This window comes from Chenopodium quinoa, unplaced genomic scaffold (assembly GCF_001683475.1).
Source record: "Chenopodium quinoa cultivar QQ74 unplaced genomic scaffold, ASM168347v1, whole genome shotgun sequence".
Taxonomy (NCBI): domain Eukaryota; kingdom Viridiplantae; phylum Streptophyta; class Magnoliopsida; order Caryophyllales; family Amaranthaceae; genus Chenopodium; species Chenopodium quinoa.
In genome coordinates this window covers 2952075-2974241 of record NW_018745410.1, presented here as the reverse complement: position 1 = coordinate 2974241, position 22167 = coordinate 2952075, and the positions used below count along the sequence as shown (strand labels likewise).

The window sequence follows — 22167 nt, the reverse complement described above, 5'->3', positions numbered from 1 at the left end:
ATTCTCCTTGCTCTTGGGTGAGTTTTATAGTATTCAAGTAATTGCTAGAAGGATTTTCCCACCTTCAATTTTTTGTCTCTTTTTTTACTATCAAATTTCTTAATTGTTCTTGCTAATTACTTCAATTATCAACCATTTACTCTAACAATATATATATTTACAATTTTTCATACTGCAATGAACTATCACATTCACCTCTTATTTTATCTAAGTGGAATAAGTCAATTTAATTGTCTAAAATTATATACCGATTATAATATAACACTTATTAAAATACAAAGAAAATAAATTTAATTCAAGTGAATAAAACGCTATATCAAGAACATTAGACATGGCAAGTGAATATATCCAAATTTTAAGTCACTAGTTTCATTAGATACGAAGTACTTCAATTCATACCTTAAATTATAGGAGGATGATGCCTTTCATTAAAGTTAGAAGATTCCCACTCCATCGAGTTTTTACCCACCAGGCCACCACCATTCTTTAATCATACATGTGGACCCCACCTCCATCCTTCAAATATAGCCCCAAAATTAGATCTCCCAAAAGTTGGTGAATTAACAACAAATTAAATCTCACCTCTCACCCCATTTTTACTTTTCAGAAATTTCCTCTTTTCCCTTCATATTTTTCTTTCATTTCCTCCTTCATTCAATCATCAACATTTTTGCCCCCAAAAAAAAAAAATGGCTACATCTGCTAAAACTTCATTAATCTTTACATCTTTCAAAAACCAAAAACAACCAAAAAAATCATTATTTCATGAAAACAACAATATTAATAATCTCTCTTTTCTCAATAATTCATCCTCAAAAAAATTTCTTAAGCTCTCCTACACAAAATCAAAGCATAATAACCTAGTAACAAAAAACGCCCTCAACACAAACACCCTAGATGCAACATCCCCCGTGTCCACGAAACCTAAAGAGCCTTCAGTTCTAAACAATGGGACAAAGCGAACCCGTCCCATGATCCTGGTCTCCGAGAAACTCGGAGAAGCAGGACTCGCGGTTCTACGCGAGTATGGTGAGGTGGACTGTATATACGACCTCACCCCGGAGGATCTATGCAAGAATATATCAAAGTACGACGCGTTGATCGTAAGGAGTGGGACGAAGGTGAATAGAGCGGTGTTCGAGGCGGCGAAAGGGGGGTTGAAGGTGGTGGGAAGAGCAGGGGTTGGGATTGATAATGTGGATCTTCAAGCAGCGACGGAGCATGGGAGTTTAGTAGTGAATGCACCGACGGCTAATACAATTGCGGCTGCTGAACATGGGATTGCTTTGCTCACTTCTATGGCTAGGAATGTTGCTCAGGCTGATGCTTCCATGAAAGCTGGTATGAATTCTGTTATTGGACTTGTCTTTCTTTTTTATTTTTCTTGATTTCTTACCTTATTTGTATTTGTGGGTTGGTCATATGTCTTTTCTAAATTACAGTAGATTTTATAACTATTTAAAAAAAAAATAGATTTTATAAAAATTATAATTATTACGGAGTATTATAATTGTATTATTATAGGAATATTAGTGTTTTAAAATAAAAAAAACAAAAACTGTTGGGTACAGGGGTGCAAAAGGTTTATAATAATACTTTGTCTATTTCTTTTTTACATTACTATTGTAAAATTACACGGGAATTAAGAAACTTAGAATAAAACAAAGAACAATAAAACTAAGGACAATGGGAATTGCATGACATTAATTGATGTCTTTGAGTAAAACAAAAATAGAATAATATTTAATGATGTACATGTCATCAATCCTTTGAAGATAAAAAGGACCAATAACATTTTTTGATGGAAAAAAAAAAATCAATCATATTCATTCACTAGTAGAAAAAAACATTATGGGAAGCGATTCAAACCCCCAAATGGGAAGCGGTTTTGAACCTCATGGGTTTAAGGGGCTTGCCAATTGTTAAGCAAATGGCAAGTGGTTCAGAACCGCTTCCCATTTGGGGGGAATGGCAAGCGGTTTGGCGCCAAAACCGCTTGCCATTTGCACTTCACATAACATTATGTGCAGTGCAAATGGCAAGCGGTTTTGGCGCCAAACCGCTTCCCATTTGTAATTTTTTTTTATTTGAATATATATAATAATTAATAATAATATTATTAGTGACCTGTTTTGATAAGCACATTAATCCAGTTTTTTAAAAATTATTATTAATTAATATTATTATATTAATTAATAATATTATTATTAATTAATATTATTATATTAATTAATATTAATAATTAATAATAATTAATTAAAAATATTACAAATTTTTGAATAATAATAATTCAATAACAATAAAATGCATAATAATAATAACATATATAAAACTCATAAATAATGTATAGTACTAATTACAAATAAGTAATATAATGTACATATGGATTTACGTACTATAAAATAAATAAAAAAGATACGGTAACTAAATATTAATTGTTCATAAAAAAAAAAAAAAAAAATCAATCCAAGTCATTATCTAACTAACACATATATATTATATATTCTACCTAGATGCCATCAAATGTCACAAAAAAAGCCCACATGTCGCGAATTTCATTTCTCTCTTTTTTTTTTATTAATCAAATGGGAAGCGGATTTTGTAAACCGCTTGCCTATAACCGCTTCCCATCACATTTATTCTACTAGTGATTTAAAGGTGAAAAAATAAGAGTGAGAATTAAAAAACCACCAAAAAAAAATAAAATAAAGGAAGTATTAATTACAAAACAGAAAATAGGGATAATTTGGGATATTTAGTAAAAATTTAGTTACTAAAAAAGGAAAGTAAGAATGTAATTTTAAAATACCCAAAAAGGAAAGCAGAAATGTAAAAAAGGGACGGATGGAGTACAATATTAGTTTAAATCGAATAGCTTAAAGGTAATTCTTAGTTGCCACAAAAAAAAAAAAAAAAGGTAATTTTTAGCTAAATTAAGGTGATTTACTAATTGATTCTTACTCCATAAAAGAGATTAATACTCCCTCCGTTCCTATTGATAGTCTCTTATGGACATTTTTTTAGAGGAATTAATTAACACAAGTAAGAATAGTAAAAGTATATTGAAAAAGTAAATTGACATTGATTATGCAAAAAAGTAGAGAGAGAAAGTAATAAAAGTACGTGGAAAGTTAAATTTGCACAAATATTATTGCAAATTAGAGGAAATTTTTGTACAAAATTAATATTAATAGTTGTTGGAAAAAGCAAATGGGGTGAACATTTTAGGACTAAAATTTGACCATAAAGGACTATCATTTGGGACAGAGGAAGTGTAACTTTTAGTGATGGAGGGTGTCCACGTATATATGAAGGATTTATTATATAGTAGCAAATATATAAGTTTCGGTGAAAATATGCTATTTCTTGTACTAGAGTTGATCAAAGTCATCACGGCCTGACTCGATTTAGGTTTTTCTTGGATCTTGCAAATGCGTTTCTATGTAATTTAGTTGTTTAATTGACCCAACTTAAAAATGACCTAAAAAGCTCGCACGGTCCGGCCATCTAGGGCAGATTTGGACACATACTTTCCGGTCAAAGCTCTTCTCGCCCCGACCTGCCCAATGATCACTCTTTTAAGTTGTACATATCTATTAAACTATACGAAAATCAAATCCATCCATAACACTTGTCATTACCTTGTGATAAATTTTCCCATCTTTTTTGCCTTTTTTTTTTGTTCAAAATCTATAAATAAACTATTTATACCTTATGATTTTCATTCCTGTTTGACAATTATATTTCATATATACCCAAATGAAATAATTCTGAATAAATTTTATATACTTTATGAAGTATTTTAAAACTAACCCATAATCTACCTAAATAAAGGCCAATTCATAACCGACTTAGTCACCCAATAATTAACACCTCCATTTTTTTAAAAAAAAAACTTACAATAATTTACTAATTTTCCATTAATATATAAAATTATGTTTTTATTTTACAATGGAAATAATGTAATACCCCTCATATTGCTTCAAAAGGATTTGATATACTACTCATATCAACAAGATGCATCTTTCTTTTAGGGAGCTCATTTTCTAAGATACTCCATAATTAAGCGTGCTTGGCAATTTATTTATTTTTTTATTAAAACAATTCGTAGTCTATTATAAAGTTTATTATGAGGGATACCCAATCGATTCCCCAAATAAACAAAATTTGTTTATCTAGGGGTATAATTGTCTTTTTAAGTACCAGTGGAGGGGTATATGCGTCTTTTTATATACTAGTTGAGGGGTACATGTGTAATATCCACACCAAACAGTAAAAGCGAAAAGCAAACAACAAACAGTAATTGGACAGCTCACCAAAAGTTCTGAAAAAATGACCCTGCTTTTGCAATATAGTTACAAAAATGCCATCAGATTAACAAAAATTCATTTATCTGGCAGATTAACTTGTATTTTCCCGTTTATTATTTCTGCTTTGATTTTATTTTTTATATTTTTATATATTTTTTTAATTGAGGGGCAATCACAAACCGTTAAAATTGAGACTTGAGAGTGAGGGATATAGTTCAAATGGTTAGAACTTTCCTTCCGGTTCCATGAGATTCTAGGATCGATTCTCACCGTCGCCCTTGAGGCTCTCTAAACACCAAAAAAACAAACCATTAAAATTGAAATACATTATGAGGCAAAAAGTAGAGTGCCATCTTGCTGGGTCACACGACATATAGTCACCAGCAAACAAACCCTTTTTAATAGTAAATTTCCTCTATTTCTTAATTTTGATAAATTAGATCTTTGTTTTGAGAAAAAACAGACCTAATTATATTCAAGTATTGTATCTCACGTTTAAAGAATAGATAATAGAGGGAGTTTAGTTTAGACTTGACGTATAATACTTCTATATACTCCAATTTTTTTGGAGTAATTCTTAAACACATTCTACTATCTTCGTTACAGGTTATGTGCAACGATTAGACATATTCTCTCTCTATTTTATGTCAAATTGTTGCACATAATCGGTAGCGACGAAAGTATAAAAATATTTCAAATATGTATAGCCGTATAGGATTATACTTCTAATAAAAAGTAAAGACAAATGAGTTGGTGTTCACTCTTACAATAACCTTTATTCAAGACTTCAAGTGGTCAAATTGGTCATACCACAGTCCACATCAGTTAGTCAATTATAACAACTCTTATTAAGAATTTTCAATGAAAATTATGACATCATTTGTTATTTCATACGATATTCATTACTACATGCGTAAACAATTAAACATTAATATTTTCTTTTGTCAATATAAGAAATTACTGTATAAGAATATAAAATTTTGTAAATACACATTAAGGCTAACCTAAGAACATTTCACATGAGTATTCTCATATTTATTAAAAAAATATTTATAACAAGAAAAAAATATTTTTTTTTAAAAAAGAATCCTGCTCAATATGAAGATTTCAAACAATACAAATATTAAAAAAGCGGAAGGAGCTATATTTTCTAAAAGCAGTGTTATTTTATTTTGTTAGATTTATAGTCAACTAAACACTGAATATATAAGTGACTATTAAAAAAAAACACTGAATAAGTGAACAAAAAATTTCTTTTAAAGGAAAAAAAACATAGTTGAAACATCAATAATAATAATAATAATAATAATAATATTAATAATAGTAATAATCTATAAGTATAACTAAAGTAACAACCGCTGACATAATCCCTATTTAAATTGTACAGATGTCAAGTTGTGGTAAAAAAATATCCCGCCTAAATCAATTGTTGACATCATATTCTTATTTTTATTATTACTTATTTTTTTAAACCTTCTTATTTTTTTACCTTGAATTATTAAATTATAATACGAGTATTTTTTTCTGAAGATAATTATTATAATATGTTATTTCTATTTTATTTTTTTTTTACATTATTATGGATTTATAAAAAAACTATCTGGATCCCAAATATAATTATTCTCGGTTTAAGAGTACTCCGTATTGTATAATTTGATTAATGGTTATGTTTATATATATATATATATATATATATATATATATATATATATATATATATATATATATATATATATATATATATATATTCATATGAGGTACATGTTTTGGGGGTTTTTGTCCCTTGGGAGAGTTACGTCACGAAGTCTGATCCGGCTGAGCTGTACCTGCAAAATAACGGAGACTCCGGGTGGTTGGAGCTCCGCCTCCGACGGTCAAGTTAGTGACTTGAAATGGAATAAAGAGAACAGAAATTTAGGTGGGTATCTTCTCGGATTCCAAGCTCATGTCTTTCTCTGATGTAAGAGAATACAAGTGTAATAAATGATTGAATGTGTCCCCAAAATGGGGAAATATCTCCCTATTTATAGGGTCATTGGAAATTGTGCCCTTATCTAGGTCACTTGACCTAGATTGTGGTGGGCTGCGCCGAATTACGGCGTTCTCTTAGGATTTGGGCCCTTGAGGGCCGCCATTTCAGAATCTATCTGAAGGAGCCACGTGTCAAATGGCTAGGGGGCCACTTGGGTCATTCTGATCTTTACACGTGGCCTTCTCTTATTAGGACACCTGTCTAGGGTAATTTTTACCCTAAACATTTGCCCCTTACATGGGTCACGTGGATGTCACGTGGGGCATGTGACACGTGTCCACCTATCAAAGGTGAACAGTAACGGGTAAAATTTTTGAATTTCAAATAAAAAATTTCCCCCCACTTTCACTTTCTGTAAATAGAAAGTTACCCCCCCCCCTTTTCACACCTTACGTTCACATTGACTTTTTAGAGAGAGAAAGATAGAAATTCTAGAGAGAGATTCTCTGCTCCCGTCTGCGTCACAGCAAGTTCACGTTCCCGAGTGCGAGCAGTTCAACACCCGGCTGTAGCGGTTTTCAGATTTTTCAGAGTAAAAGCGAGGTAACCGCCTGTACCATTTTAGCTTTTCTCCCTTTCAATTTGTATACCATTTTTTCCGCCTGTATACCCAGCTTTTTTAGAGAATATAAATGAGTTCCCAATCCACTCACTCGGCACTGCCTAGGACACTCAGCCGATCCACCTGAACGGCTAAGTCTAGAACAGGGGGTGCCTCTTCTGGACTGTCGGAACCAATATGCTCATCTCCGAATTCCTCCCTCTTTGTGTCTGTGCAGGACACAATGGCCAGAACAAAACAAACGACCAGACGGTCTAAGAGCCGCACACTATGAGAGTGCTAGCCGATGAAGTTTTCCCGGAAGGGGAACAGAGGGATTGGGAGGAGAGCGAATCTGACGAAGAGGCTCCCTCTACCTCCGGGAGCTCTGGGGTACGAGAGGTAGACGGCGAGGGAGCCGCCTCCTCTAATGAAGCCGGCGATGCTGAGGCCGGCCAAGGATCAAGAGCTGAATCTTCCGGCTCTGACCAGGACAATTTTGCAGCTGACTAACAACAGCCGCCCAAAGTCGCTGACAATCCCAACTCCAAAAGGACCCGGATGCTGCCGGGTAACATCGCCCTCCTAAATAGAGGATTCAGGGCCTTCAAGGAAAAGCACCCCTTTGGAAGGGGTTGGGATATTATCGTCCCTCCGGCTGACGCTGTAATGGCTTGGAGTGATGATATTGAGCACGCAGATGATTACTTCATCTGCTACGAGGCGGTTATCAAAGTCGGCCTCCGGTTCCCCCTCCACCCCGGGATTAGGAAAATCCTTAAGGGGTACGATCTAGGGGTTTGGCAGCTCACCCCCAATTCGTAGGTGAATATCCTAAGTTACATCGCGGCCTGCGAGTTTCAAAACTTGAACCCCAGCTTCTCCGCCTTCGCTCATATGCACTATTTGAGCAAGGCTTCAGGCGGCCATGGGGCATGGTATGCTCTGACTACCTTGCCCCAATACTTGATGACTCTGGACAAAGTGTCCAAATGGTCCGGGTGGAAGGACAAGTTTTATTTGGTTTCCTCCCCCACCCTTAGACACAACCGGACACTGCGTCGGTACAATACTGAGCCGGCTCTTCTTGGACGCAAATGCCCTCTCCCGGCACTATCTACTAAAGCCCGGGAGCAAATAATGGAGCCGGGATTCTTTGAAACAACAACTGATCCCATGGGGGATGGGACTCACATTATTGTACCCAAAAACTGGATTCCCTATCCGGACTTCTTCAAGGACGAGTGCTTCTTGTCCGCCTGCGGGCTAAGTACCATGTTTCCCAGGGGTAGAATACTTCTCATCCGGAATGATTGTTATTTTACTTTAGTTGCAAACTTTCCATAACTTCTTCTAACCATAAATTCTTGCTCTTGCAGACGAAGCCTTGAGAATGGTAAACCAGGCGAAGACACCGGCTAAGTCCGCGGCGCTGCTGCGCAAAGAGGCGGCACTTGCCAAGAAGGCAGCCGTCGAGGCTAAAGATTCCAAGAAAGGCGGGGTAAGACTGCCTGACTTTATGTGTTTGCATTTTTTCTCTCTCTCTTTTTTTTTTACTTTACCGGTTGGGTGTACTTACCCTTATTTCTCAGGAGTCCGTCAAGAAGATCCCACGATCCTTCTCCAAGCTGCTCAAAAGGCAAGGAGACGATCTGGAGAAGACCCCGGCTGCGAAAGCCGCCAGGAAGGACCCCCCTCCACCCCAGAAACAAACATCTGCCCAATCCGGTCGTCCAACGACTGGGGGCAAATCCCCTGCTGTGCTGAAAAAACTTAGCGAAAGCTCAGAACGCTCGCAACAGAAAGCGCCGGATGTCTCTACGGCATCAAAGGGTGGCGAGCCACCTAAGGTTGCAGGCGGTGCGGCAACCACTGGGGAGGAGCAGAAGCCGGAGACCCATCCGGAAGCCCAAGGTAAGGAACGAATTGAAATACCTTGGATTTTATGAGAGTCAAGACCAAGGTTGATCCTTCAAAAGGGTCGGTCAGCAGCCGGCAACGGATGAGTGCCGACTACGCTGCTTCTATCTCACAGAGTGCTACTTTTGATGCAGATCTGACTTCTCACGAGCAGGATCTTGCAAGCTTTGCAAAACGAATGGTGAGGACCCTCACCCGGTCTGAGAAGAACTCCATACCTGATCTGAAGGTCGTGGACTTCGACCGGATAATGGGTCCACTGGCTGAGGTAAAAAATCCCTCTACCTTGATATCTTTTATCTTTAATTTGACTAAGTAACTCATAAACCGACTGTTATTGTCTTAGGTGATGCTGAGAGTGGACAGTCTCCGGGGCCCCTTCAGGCGGAAGCAGGTAAATGACGCCAACCCTAGAAAACCTCAACTCTGCTGAATATTCTGATTATATGTGTAATTTAAAGATTAAAGCAGTAGAGTTGAAACAGGAGGAGCTGATCCGGAGTTTGATGGCTGCAAACGATGAAGCTAACAGCCGGGCTGATGACCTTGACAAGCAACTGCAAGATGCCAAATCAGATCTCAAGGCATTAGAAGATGCTGATAAGGAGAACGCCCAGCTCCGAGCAGACGTTACCCGCCTGGGGATTGAACTTGTCAATCTGCGAAACAAGCAGTCGGGCGAGCTTGCCTAGGAGCAAAAACGGCTGACAGAGGAGAATGAGCGGGACAACTTGGTTCGGCTGAAGATCACATGGAGCCTTCTTTACCCAGAAATAGACTTTGAGGTCCAAAAGATGAGGTATGATTACGCCAATGAGGTGTATGATGCCCAGCAACTGGGTGATGCTCTCCTGCCTCGCTTCAAGGATTGGGCTGCTGAGCACGGATATGAAGTCTCTGATACTGAGGAGCCGGCGGATGAGCATAACGAGGGCCAGACTAGCCAAACTCAGCCGGAGCATCCACCTCAGCCTTAGGCGGGCCTCCCCCCAAACTTTTGCGGCATTATGCCATTTTGTTTCTTTACCGGCTTGTATGCCGTGTGTTGTTGTATCTTTACCAACTAAGGAGTTGGGTTAACATTTTATTTCTTTCCTTCTTCACCGGATGTGTCCGGTTAACACTTATTCTGGCCTTTGTGCCATTATTAATATTAATGAAGTATTCCGACTCAGTCGGTGTTTATATATGCTTGTGTTATGAGTTTTTTCAATTTAAAATTTTTTGCGTATGCTTGCAATTCTCTAATTTTTTGCCTAACTTAAAAAAGCATGCGACAATTTGCAATCCGGGTGCTCTTGCCCCTGGGCGGCTGTGTGGTTGGTTTTATTTCACATTGATTGATTGGCTTGAAAACACTTGATACTGGAGAGGTATGGAGTGTTTTTAGGCCAATCAATCACAATAGTGATTGCCCCAAACCAAGTGCACAGCCGGCCATTGGAGCGGGTGCTTTGAGCTTCTTACCCAGGCGGTTATATTCCGTCTGGGGTTAAAATTTAGCCATTACACAAATCTTTTGCCCCAATAGGGAGTGAGTGCAACTTTGGAATAAATAACCTAAGTGAGAACTTCAGCCGATGACCGACTGATGCCTCAGGGCATTCGGTACACGGTAACTTAATCGTTCTTCATAGATTATTCTGGTCATACGGTTATGAATTGACCAATGTGGTCGTTCAATTTTCGCCATCTGCATTTGTACATAGAACCGACGAATAGTTCGTTCTCTGCGACGATTGCACCCGGAGGGGTGTCGCCGGACGCCTATGTCCATATTGGGACAGGCGGTTTTATAAAATAGGCAACCATCCGACCATATTGGCCTTTGGTCTTGTTGGAGACCGGTTGTATAGCCACTAAGAGTTTTTGTGCTTAGTTTTTAATCGGACCATTGGCCGAGCGTTATTACAACATTGAATTTACACTAAATATCGAACTTAGTTGTTTGAACGAATAGTCCGTCTGATTATTACCCAGGCGGACAAGCAATTTATTAAATTACACTATCAAACGTAATTAATTAAACAAAGAGTTCGTCTGAGCTTTACCCAGACAAACCAACAATTATTAGATTATGCTAAGTATCAAACTTAGTTATTCAAACAAAGAGTCCGTCTGAGTTTTACCCAGGCGGACAAGCAGTTGTAATATTCAACCAAACCAAGTATCAAACTTAATAAGTTAAACACAGGGTCCGTCTGGGTATTGCCTAGGCGGATGAACAATAAAAATGGCCAAATAAATCTGCAAACAAAGCCTGAATTTTCATTAATTAACTTATTGTTTACAAAAATTATACATTCTCAGAAGTAGTACTTTTTTAGATTGTCTACATTCCAAGTTCTAGGCAGGTGGCGACCGTCTGGGATTTCCAGACGAAAAGTGTCGTTCCTGACTTCTTCATAGATCCGGTAGGGGCCTTCCCAATTAGGGGTTAGCTTCCCATCCTCATTGGCCCTACCGGTTGCCTCCATTTTTCGTAACACAAAGTCAACCACCTTCAAAGGACGCTTGTGCACTTTCTTGTTATAAGTTCTGGTCATTCTCAGACAGTATATCTCATGTCGCAGGACTGCGTTGCCCCTGCGTTCCGGGAGGGAGTCCAATGCCAGCCGCATGGCCTCCCAATTTGCCTCTTCATCATAGAGCATAACTCTGAGAGTCGGCTCATAGTGCTGGATGGGCAAGACGGCTTCAGCACCGTATACCATAAGAAATGGGGTTTCTCCGGTTGCCCCTTTAGCAGTAGTCCGGATGGCCCACAGGACATGAATTAATTCTTCTGCCCATAACCCACCGGCTCTTTCAATTTTCTTTTTTATGCCGTCTGAGATGAGTTTGTTGAAGGCTTCAACTTGGCCGTTTTCTTGGGGTCGGCCGACTGATGCAAAACAATGTGAGATACCCTGATCTCCCAACCAAGTCTTGAGCTGGGAGGTCTCAAACTGAGGGCCATTATCAAACACCATAGACATAGGTACCCCAAACCGGGTGATGATGTTCTTCCAGATGAAAGAGATAACATCCTTTGTCTTAATGTTCTTAACCGACTCAGCTTCTACCCATTTGGTGAAATAATCCACAGCCACCAAAATGTAGCGCTTTCCGCCTGGAGCAGGAATATAAGGACCTAAGATATCCATGCCCCATTTGGCGAATGGGACTGGGCTGTGGATTGCCGTCAGATCAGTAGCCGGGTGGCGAATCAGTGGGCCAAACCTTTGGCACTTGTCGCATCTTTAGACTAACTCTTTAGCGTATGCTTCAAGAGTAGGCCAGAAGTAATGCCGCCTGGCTCTCACGGCTAGGGACCTACCGCCTATATGAGAGGCGCAGTACCCAGCATGCAATTCTTCGAGAATTTCTTTCCCCTTCTCTGGGGTAACACACTTCAATAAAGGTTTGAGGAAACCGCCTTGAAGAGTTCTCCATTTCTCAACTCAAAATTTGCTGCTCGCTTTTTCATGACGGCTTCCTCCTGTGATGAATCAGGAAGCTTTCCGTCTGCTAAATATGCCCGGATGCCATCCATCCAGGTAAAGTTTCGGTCTAAGATTCCAATGGGCTCTTCATGTATGCTTCTCTTTTCAAGAACTTCCCAAAAGACCGACCGAGGAGTATAACAGCAGGCGGGTGAAGCCAATTTAGACAACGCATCCGCCTGGTTGTTATCTGACCTAGGCAATTGATTCAGACGGAATTCCTCAAGTTCCCCAGTCTCTTCTTTGAATGCCTGAAGGTATTTGATCATAGCCGGATGAGTTGCCTCATATGTTCCCTCGTACTGGCTGACGACCAAATGTGAATCAGAATAGGCGTCAATTTTAGTTGCCCCTGCTGCCTTACACATGCGGATTCCGGCTAGCAGGGCTTCATATTCCGCCTCGTTATTTGAGACTTGAAACTTAAACCGCAGTGCATATTCAAATTTGTCTCCCTCAGGGGACTCATATATAATTCCTGCACCGCATCCGTTCTTTGTTGAGCTTCCGTCTACATATACTTTTCAAACCTGGTCAATATTATCCGGTTGCACCGGTCGTGTCATTTCAACAATGAAGTCGGCAAACGCTTGACCTTTCACTGCCTTTCTAAGTTCAAAAGTGATTTCAAGACTTTGCATTTCAATAGCCCATTTCAACATTCTGCCGGATGACTCCAAAGTAGACATTGGCCGCTTGAGGGGCTGGTCGGTGTAGATTACAACCGGATGAGCCAGAAAATAAGGTTTCAATTTCTTGAAAGCCATATATAGGGCAAGGCCAAATTTTTCTACCACGGGGTACCGGAGCTCAACATTTTTTAGAACATGGCTAATGAAATAGACCGGAAGCTGAACACCGTCTCTCTCAGCAAGGAGAACAGCACTGAGGGCATGATCTGAGACGGCTAGGTACATATATAACACCTCTCTAGGCAGTGGACTAACAAGCCTTGGCAAAGAGTGTAGGTGTTCTTTAAGCCGTTGAAAGGTCGCTCAGCCTCATCCCCCCATTCAAATCTGGTCTTCTTCCTGATTGCTTGGAAGAAGTAAAGGCATTTTTCACCTGACCGGCTGAGGAATCTCCCCAAGGCTGGCAAGCAACCGGTTAATCTCTGTGCTTCCTTGACAGTACGGGGTGACTTCATGTCAAACATCGCTTGTATCTTCTCAAGGTTAGCCTCTATCCCCCTTTGATCAATCAGGAATCCGAGAAACTTCCCAGACTGAACACCAAAGACGCATTTCTTAGGGTTTAACATAACCTTATGTCGCATGAGTGTGGTGAAGGTTTCTCGGAGATCAGCAAGGTGATCCGCATGCTGTTTGGATTTGACTATCATGTCATCAATGTATGCGTCTACATTCCTCCCAATTTGATTAATAAAGACCGTATTAATCATCCGTTGGAACGTAGCCGGCGCATTTTTCAAGCCTAACGACATCACCGTGTAACAGAATAGCCCCTGATCAGTGACGAAGGCCGTCTTTTCTTGATCTTTCTTCCACAGGGGTATCTGATGGAAGCTAGAGTAGACATCCATAAAACTCATGAAGGCATGCCCGACTGTTGAATCGACCAGACTGTCGATCTTAGGAAGCGGATAACTGTCCTTGGGACATGCTTTGTTGAGATCTGTGTAATCAAAACACATACGCCAGGTACCATTCGACTTTTTTACAAGCACAACATTCGCCACCCAGTCGGGGAAATTACATGGCCGAATGAACCCAACATCTAACAGCTTTTTTACTTCGGCAGCTGCCGCCTGACTTCTTTCCTCGCCGTGACTCCTTTTATTTTGCCAAATGGGCTTCTTTTTAGGATCCACGACGAGTTTTTGGACAGCAAAATCCGGGCTGACGCCTGGCATCTCTTCCACTTCAAAGGCAAAAATGTCTTTGAATTCTTTCAGCAGAAGGTGCAAGTCTGCACCCAACTTAGCAAAGGCAACCGTCCCAACCTTCAGGGTACGCTCCGGACGGCTGTCGTCCTAAGGTATGTCAATATGCTCACCAGCCGGTTGGGGACGGAGTTCATCTGACCGTTCACCGGTCAGTGATTGCTATTTTTTCTCCTTCTTCGCCTCCACCAACATAGGTGCCTTTATTTTCTTTCCGGCTGCTGGTGGGGCTGGTGCTGGATCGGCCTCCTTGACATTGTCAAGGTCTATTGGCTCCTGGGCGCCTGGGTCCACGGTATCTTTGACGACTGAGAGATAGCACTCCCGGGCCGTCTTCTGATCCCCATTCAAGGAACCAACAGAGTCGTCATCCCTCTCATACTTGATGAGCATGAGGGAAGGGATGATTACAGCCTTGGATTCGTTGAGGGTTGGTCGGCCCAAGATAATGTTGTAGGCGGTCAGCTCCTCAATGACCAAAAACTTGAAGACCGGGATGTCGCCCTTTTCCTTTCTCGCCCAGCCGGATGGGTAGATCGACTCTTTCGACTGGGTATACCATTCCTCCCCCAAAGCCAACTAGGGGGTGGGTGACCGGATGCAAGTTGCTGTCATTGTATTTCAGCTTCTGCAAGCATAGGAGGCTGATGATGTCTGATGAGTTGCCGGTATCAATAAGGATCCGCCCAACCAGCAGGTTGGCAACCTTACACTCAATGACGACCGGGTCATCATGTGGGCGGCGAACGCTGCCCCTATCTTTCTCAGTGATCAGAACATCCGGGAAGGAAGAGCTTGCAGACGCCTGCCCATCATCATCTTTGTCCATCTTTCGAAGATGGTTATTGGTGCCCCGGATGGTAGGGCCACCGCATGAGAACCCGCCTGCTATTGTGTAGACCGGCTCCTTGTCGGTATCCGAGCTACTAGCAGGCTAGGGGGTAGTCTTAGAGGACTGACTCTTATTCTTCTTCTTTGCCCCGGCTGGGGACTTAGAACTATAGGACATTAGCATTCCCTTGTCAACCAGACGGTCCAACGCCCGTTGAAGGCTGAAGCAGTCGTTGGTGTCATGGCCAACTTCCTCATGGTATTGGAAAAATTTATTTTTGTTCCTTGATTGAATGGAACTTTTCATTGGATTCGACTTCTCTAGGGACAACCGGTCCTTAATCTCCATGAGGATGGAGTTGCAGTCCTTGTTAAACTCGTACTTTGGGACGTACGGTTTAAATTCTTTCTTCTTCTTTTGGGACGGCTGGTCAGAATCACTAACCGCCCAGATTTCTTTTCTCTTCTTGCTCTCTTCTTTCTTTTTAGCCGGCTGAGCAGGCCGACTGTCTTTCTGCTTGTATTTGAGTCCGACTGGCTACCAGGCGAGCAGAGGTCGGTTGCTTGAATGTAGCTTTTCGCCTCCCTCGGGGCCGCCTGTAGGGTGAAAGCCCCCTTTTCTGACTAGGTCGAACTTAAAGGTCGACCCGTCTCTCAGACCCTTAAAAAAGTCTGTAAAAGCTACCTCATCAGACAGTCCCTGAATCTGAATTCTGATCAGATTGAACCGCCTGACATATGAGCGCAGCCCTTCTCTCTCTCCCTATTTAACAGTGCTCAAGTCAAGGCTTGTTTTCTTAGCAGGGATGTTCATTGAGAAGTTGGAAGCAAACAGGAAGGCGAGCTTCCTGAAACTATCGATGGACCCGGCTGGCAGATTACCAAACCATTGTTGGGCAATGCCCTTCAATGTAGCTGGGAAGCACCGACACAAAGTGGCATCATCCAACCCCTGCAGATACATGAGGTTGGTGTAAGCCATGAGGTGGTCTTCCGGATTGGTGGTACCATCATAGGTACCAACCAATACATTCTTAACCTTGGCCGGCTGGGCCGCCTCGGTTATCTCCCGGGTGAACGCAGAAGGCTGTTCACCCAGGCGAAGCAGACGGAGCTGCCAGTCCAATGGTTGGACATTTTGATACGCCGCCTGACCTCCAAAGAGAGCCGGCTGCATGAAGTAAGGGGGATACTGTCCGTAAACCTAAGTAGGCACGTACGGTACAACTCCAATCATATGAGGGCCAAAATGGACGGTATTACCGCCTGTCTGACTCTCATGCAAGGAGGGTGCACTCCCTGCAGAAATGTTGTTGAAGCTATCTGGAAAGTTCGACGTTGAAGCCGACTCAGACAGCGATTGGTTTATCTTCCGGTTTATGATCTCCCGGGCATCGAGAATTGATTTTTTGCTTCCCACCGGCTGCTGAGTCCGGCGGGTGTTGTTGTTGTTCCTCTTAGGAAGGAGAATTTTTGACCAATCAATGGTCCCGGCTGCCTTCTCTGTTGGATGAGGAGTGGGCTGCCGTTCTCTGACTGACTTCCCCTTCTCTGGAGGAGTCTTCTTCGCCGACTGACCTTTACTTGGGCCATCCCGGCTTTGGGTGATCAGCTCTTTCATTTCACCCTTAAAACTTGTCATGAATCTCATGAGTTCGTCTCGGGTGACAGGGGCTGATCATGCGGTCGTTTGGGTTTCCCCTTCCTGCTGCCCAGAGGGTCGGCTTGTACCCGCCTGGGAGGCACCCCGCTCCAAAGTGTTTTAATTTTATTGTTTACACTTTAATGACCGATTTTCGACCATAAAGCCAAGTCTCTAGCGTTTGACTTTCATTTTTCCAACATCCTGGTGTGCGTGTGACACACTTACCTCTTATTTTTATTTAAGTCAATTAAATTGTCTACACTATGCGTCGATTAAAGTATAACGCTTATTAAAACACTAAGGGAGTAAAATAAGTTTAATAAATTCAGTTAAATAAAATCAGGTAATGATATGTCTTAATGGAAAAATATGATCAGTAACATCTTATTTTTGTATTAAATTATCTTATAAAATTTTGATGCTATAAATCTATAAAGCATGGCCAATATAATCAAAGTTTATCTAATAATACATACTATCTACGTTTTCAAATTATTTGCAATGATTAGTTATTTTCCACTTACATTTTATGTCAAATTGTTGTAAATATTTTAAATTGAAAATAATATATTAGTAAAATATCGAAGTCAAATTGTGTAGTTTATTATTCTCTTCGTATCTGAATAATTTTTGCACTATTTACGTATTAATAAATAGTGCAAACAATACGAGACATAGGGATAAAAAAAGGAAGAAATAGAGGTCACAGAGACCATAATAACATAATGAAATTGCGAAAGTGCTCCACCCTATTTTGTTCACCACTAAAAATTGTTTAAAATTGGTATTTCTCTTTCCGAAACGGCGAAAACTAAAGGCAGCTCATCAATATGTGGGCCTTATGGGCAGCCCAGAGTCCAGAGCGAGTGGCCCATTAACTACATTTCCTCTTTTGTTTTTATTGATCAGACATCAATTTAACATTGAAATTAAAGCAGTACAGTATAGGAAAATTTAATATCTAAATTTGGTGGTTAGATCTTATTTTCAACACCCGAGGAAAACTAGATCTTGTCCTTTTCTAGTTATTGTACTCATATTCTGTATCTTGTATCTGGTCATTTGATTGCGTCTTATAACTTGTTCATTTTAACTAAGATATGATAAGATTGATAACTGATCGAATTATAAGGTATGGTGACTTTGATCTGATTTAATTTTTAAATTTGTGAAAGGATATTGACTGTGTATATACTAAGGTATTAAAAAAAGTTATTAAGACAATATTATTAGGTGTATTTCCAAATATACAATTACTAATCAAGTATACTAGTATAGTAAAAGGAAAACAATAATAAGTAATTACTAGAGCAATAAGTCTTCTATAGAGCAATAAGTCTTCTATAAAATAGAATTGCGTTATTATTTTTTATTTTTTTTTTGAAAAATGGTCATTTTACTTTAACAGTTTTTATACTAACGTTAACCCCTTAACGTTAATTTTGTATTTGTTATGAATTTGAATATTTGATTGTATTTTAATGTGTATATTGTAATGAATACATGTTATAATAGCTAATCTATACAATGTACTAAAATAATCGGCAAAGGGAATACTTGGCATAATTTTGTGAAAAAATTTCCCTCCAAAATGCTATTTATTTTTCTTTAAAAAATTCTATTAATAAATTAAAATTCTTTTAATAAATTTTATTTATGCAACACATAATTAAGAATTAAAAAATGGACATTAATAAATTTAATTTAAATTTGAAAAAAAATAAAATTGTTACATAAGTAATTTAATTTCAATTAACACTATTTAGTTAATTTCAATCGACTAATTATTAATAAATCTTACTTTATAAATCCGTGCATTGCACGGGGCCAAAAACTAGTATGATTAATTTAATACATTATAAACGTTATAAGTAAAAGGAAAAATTGCCCGGAATAATCCGACCTTTTGCCCGTCCGCTGAAAATAATCCCACCTTTGGATTATTTTTTAATAATCCCACCTTTATACCCATTCTGCTATAAATGGTCCCATTTTACTTGGAACCGACTAAGCAGATATTTTTTTTTTTTAAAGTAGAATTTACACGTGTTGCTCCTTAATTAGTAAAAAAATAAAAATAAAAAAGTAGTAAAAAAACCACCACCGCCACCTAAGCCACCCCAATTCAGCCACCACCACCCAACCTAAACCCTAGAACCACTATCCCACCCACACCTGAAACCACCAAGCTGACCGGAATCCCACCGAGCCAAGCCAACCTAAACCCACCCATTAACCCAAGTACCCAACCCCTTAACCACATTAACCATTTAACACAACCCCTCCTCTGTGGACGACGACGATGACGCGGCTGGAAACGGTGGACGGGGGAGACGCGACGCGACCAGAATCTGGGGATGGGGGAAGTCGGCGCGTCGGAGCTGGGTTTAAGGGAGTTGGTGCGTTTTTCGCGGACGGAGTCTGGGTTTAAGGGTTGGGTTTTCACGGGGGTAAGAGTGAGGGAGAGGATTGGTGGTTCATGGGAGGGGAGGGTAAGCCGGAGCCACGTGAATGGGGTTGGCCGGTTGGGGGTTGGCTTGGTTTCGTGAGGATTCGAGGGTGGTTCATGTGGAGGTTCGTGAGGGAGGGAGGGGTTCGAGGGTGGTTCAGGGAAGGGGGTTCGATTGTGGTTCAAGGGAGGGTGGCAGGGGAGGCCGGCGCGCCGGGATTGGTGGCAGGGGAGGCCAGCGTGCCGGATTGGTGGCAGGGGAGGTGCTTTGGGTGGTGGGTGGTTTCTAAATTAATTAATTGTTTTTTTTATTTTTTTTAATTTTATTTTTTTGACTAATTGGGTGCCGACACGTGGCTAGTAACTTGCTATAACAAGTTAACTAACCGATTTGGACCAATAAAAAAGATCGGGGGTAAAGGTGGGATTATTAAAAAATAATCCAAAGGTGGGGTTATTTTCAGCGGACGGGCAAAAGGTCGGATTATTGCGGGCAATTTTTCTTAAGTAAAAATATTGTTAAGAAAATGGTAACTTTTATACTATATAAAGATAACTTTATTTATACATTTTTAGGGCAACTTAAATCCTTTTTTATTAAAATAATTATCTCTATAAGATTATCTCAACATTAAAATCCTGTTCTTCATAGAATCATCTCAAAATGACATGCTACTTTGTATGTTATTACCTTTATTGATAATTGCAATCATGGAATCTATCAAAGTTTAACCTAATGCATGGTTGATAATTCAATTGTAATATTTTAAAGGTTGAAAGATAGTTATGATATTTCAACTCAAATTCAAGTTTAAAAGACAATACAACAAATTAAATCATCATTTGTTATTATAGCCTGCTACTCTGCTAGTAAGACATTAGCAATGTCATATTTGTGTAAGATCATAGTTACTTGCCTTGCTGGAGTAACTATGTAACCTGAAATTATGATACTACCTCCGGTCCAAATTACTCGCAACTTTGGGGTATTATTTATGAGAGATAAAATATTCCAAAGTTGCGAGTAATTTGGACCGGAGCTAGTATATCAAATACTAGCATAAGGGCTTGAATCTAATCACTTGAAAATCTCCAGGGATATGGGGAAGGAGCAAGTATGTTGGTGTCTCTCTGGTGGGGAAAACATTGGCTGTGATGGGATTTGGTAAGGTTGGATCAGAAGTTGCAAGACGAGCAAAAGGTCTAGGCATGCACGTTATTGCCCACGATCCTTATGCTCCGGCAGACAGAGCACGTGCAGTTGGTGTTGAGTTGGTTTCCTTCGACCAGGCCATCTCCACTGCTGATTTTATCTCCCTCCATATGCCTCTTACTCCAACAACTAAGAAAGTCTTCAATGATACCACCTTTTCTAAGATGAAGAAAGGTGCGCGTCTCATTAATGTTGCTAGGGGTGGTGTCATTGATGAAGATGCTTTGGTTAGGGCTCTCGACAGTGGCATAGTTGCTCAAGTAAAAACCTGTCTTATCAGTTATTGAATAGATGATCCTGGTCTACCTATGTTGTGGATTGACTAACAGCTGATTATTTTGTTGTACTAAATGATATGGAACAGGCAGCTCTTGATGTGTTCGCAGAGGAGCCCCCTGCCAAGGATAGCAAATTAGTGCAGCATGAAAATGTTACTGTCACACCTCATCTAGGAGCCAGCACCAAAGAAGCTCAGGTTAGTCTTTTTGAGCCAATGTAATTCCAATTTAACACTTTTCTTTGCCAAAATATCTTCATTGATCCACACTTCTGATATCAATCAGGAAGGAGTGGCTATTGAAATAGCAGAAGCTGTTATCGGAGCATTGAATGGGGAACTCTCTGCAACTGCAGTGAATGCACCAATGGTTCCTGCTGAGGTATTGATGAACCAACAAAAGTATTCATACTTGATTGAAACAGAAAAGGGAAAAAATCCATTTTTTTGTTGAGCACTTCTAAGGAGTAGTTTTGCTGCAGATTTTATCAGAACTAGCTCCTTACGTCCAGTTAGCTGAGAAGCTAGGGAGACTAGCAGTACAGCTGGTGGCTGGAGGAAGCGGGATCCAGACAATCAAAGTGTCGTACATAACAGCAAGAGGCCCAGATGACCTTGATACTAGACTCCTCAGAGCAATGATCACCAAAGGTATTATTGAGCCAATCTCTGATATGCACATCAACCTTGTCAATGCAGATTTCACTGCCAAGCAGAAGGGTCTCCGCATTAGTGAGGAGCGTGTTTCTGTTAATTCCTCCCCTGAGAACCCAATCGACTCTATCCAAATTCAAATTCCAAGTGTACAGTCGAAATTCGAGAGCACCATCACAGAGAAAGGGGATATAAGCATCGAAGGAAAAGTTAAGGATGGGATTCCCCATTTGACCCGTGTTGGATCTTTTGCAGTGGATGTAAGTCTCGAAGGGAACATTATCCTTTGCAGGCAAGTTGATCAACCAGGCATGATTGGCAAAGTAGGGATTATTCTTGCTGACCATAATGTGAACGTGAACTTTATGAGTGTTGGGAGGACTAGCAAGAAGCAGAAGGCTATAATGGCAATCGGTGTGGATGAAGAACCTGAAGAGGATGCTCTCAGGAAGATAGGCCAAGTTCCAGCTGTCGAAGAGTTCGTGTTCCTTAAACTTTAGGAAGCTTCAAGAGTGTAGAAAGAGATCATAGAATAATGGCTAGCTTCTGCATAACATTCAGAAGTAATAGGGTAATTATATCAGATAACCCTGCTTTGCATATGCAGCTCAAGGTTTCTGATCTCCCCCTATATGTGTGTGTTAGTAATAATATTTCAGGAACTTGAACTCTTTTTTGGGCTAATAATATGTTTTGGTACCATTAGTCCCCCCCACCCCCCACACTCCCTCACCCCGAGGAAAAAAAAAACGAATTTTGTCTGTTGAATATTTGATATATGAGCTCGAGTTGAAATTAGCTTCATATATCTATGTTATGTAATGTCCTTGTTTTATTACAATATATGCAGCGAGTTGGTTTGGGGTGCAATATGTATCAAGAGTTAAGAGCCTAACTATATTCATCC

At 40.1% G+C, this 22167-nt stretch overlaps 2 protein-coding genes across 2 annotated transcripts; both read left to right on the top strand.

Moving 5' to 3' along the window:
* Positions 1 to 410: 410 nt before the first annotated feature.
* Positions 411 to 22130, top strand: LOC110713319 (D-3-phosphoglycerate dehydrogenase 1, chloroplastic-like). Its single transcript, XM_021891776.1, has 5 exons — positions 411 to 1341; positions 20213 to 20589; positions 20694 to 20804; positions 20893 to 20988; positions 21089 to 22130. The coding sequence occupies exons 1-5, from the start codon at positions 690 to 692 to the stop codon at positions 21758 to 21760; spliced, it is 1908 nt and encodes a 635-aa protein (XP_021747468.1). The 5' UTR covers positions 411 to 689; the 3' UTR covers positions 21761 to 22130.
* Positions 6382 to 9191, top strand: LOC110713320. Its single transcript, XM_021891777.1, has 3 exons — positions 6382 to 8384; positions 8476 to 8797; positions 8938 to 9191. The coding sequence occupies exons 1-3, from the start codon at positions 8277 to 8279 to the stop codon at positions 9120 to 9122; spliced, it is 615 nt and encodes a 204-aa protein (XP_021747469.1). The 5' UTR covers positions 6382 to 8276; the 3' UTR covers positions 9123 to 9191.
* Positions 22131 to 22167: the final 37 nt, after the last annotated feature.

Bases quoted from the DNA above. Each gene is read 5' to 3' on its own strand.
- LOC110713319 (XM_021891776.1), top strand. From the start codon at position 690: ATGGCTACATCTGCTAAAACTTCATTAATCTTTACATCTTTCAAAAAC. The intron at 20,590-20,693 runs GTAAAAACCTGT...GATATGGAACAG, and splicing joins ACAGTGGCATAGTTGCTCAA to GCAGCTCTTGATGTGTTCGC. The intron at 20,989-21,088 runs GTATTGATGAAC...GTTTTGCTGCAG, and splicing joins CACCAATGGTTCCTGCTGAG to ATTTTATCAGAACTAGCTCC.
- LOC110713320 (XM_021891777.1), top strand. From the start codon at position 8,277: ATGGTAAACCAGGCGAAGACACCGGCTAAGTCCGCGGCGCTGCTGCGC. The intron at 8,385-8,475 runs GTAAGACTGCCT...CTTATTTCTCAG, and splicing joins AAGATTCCAAGAAAGGCGGG to GAGTCCGTCAAGAAGATCCC. The intron at 8,798-8,937 runs GTAAGGAACGAA...CTTTTGATGCAG, and splicing joins GACCCATCCGGAAGCCCAAG to ATCTGACTTCTCACGAGCAG.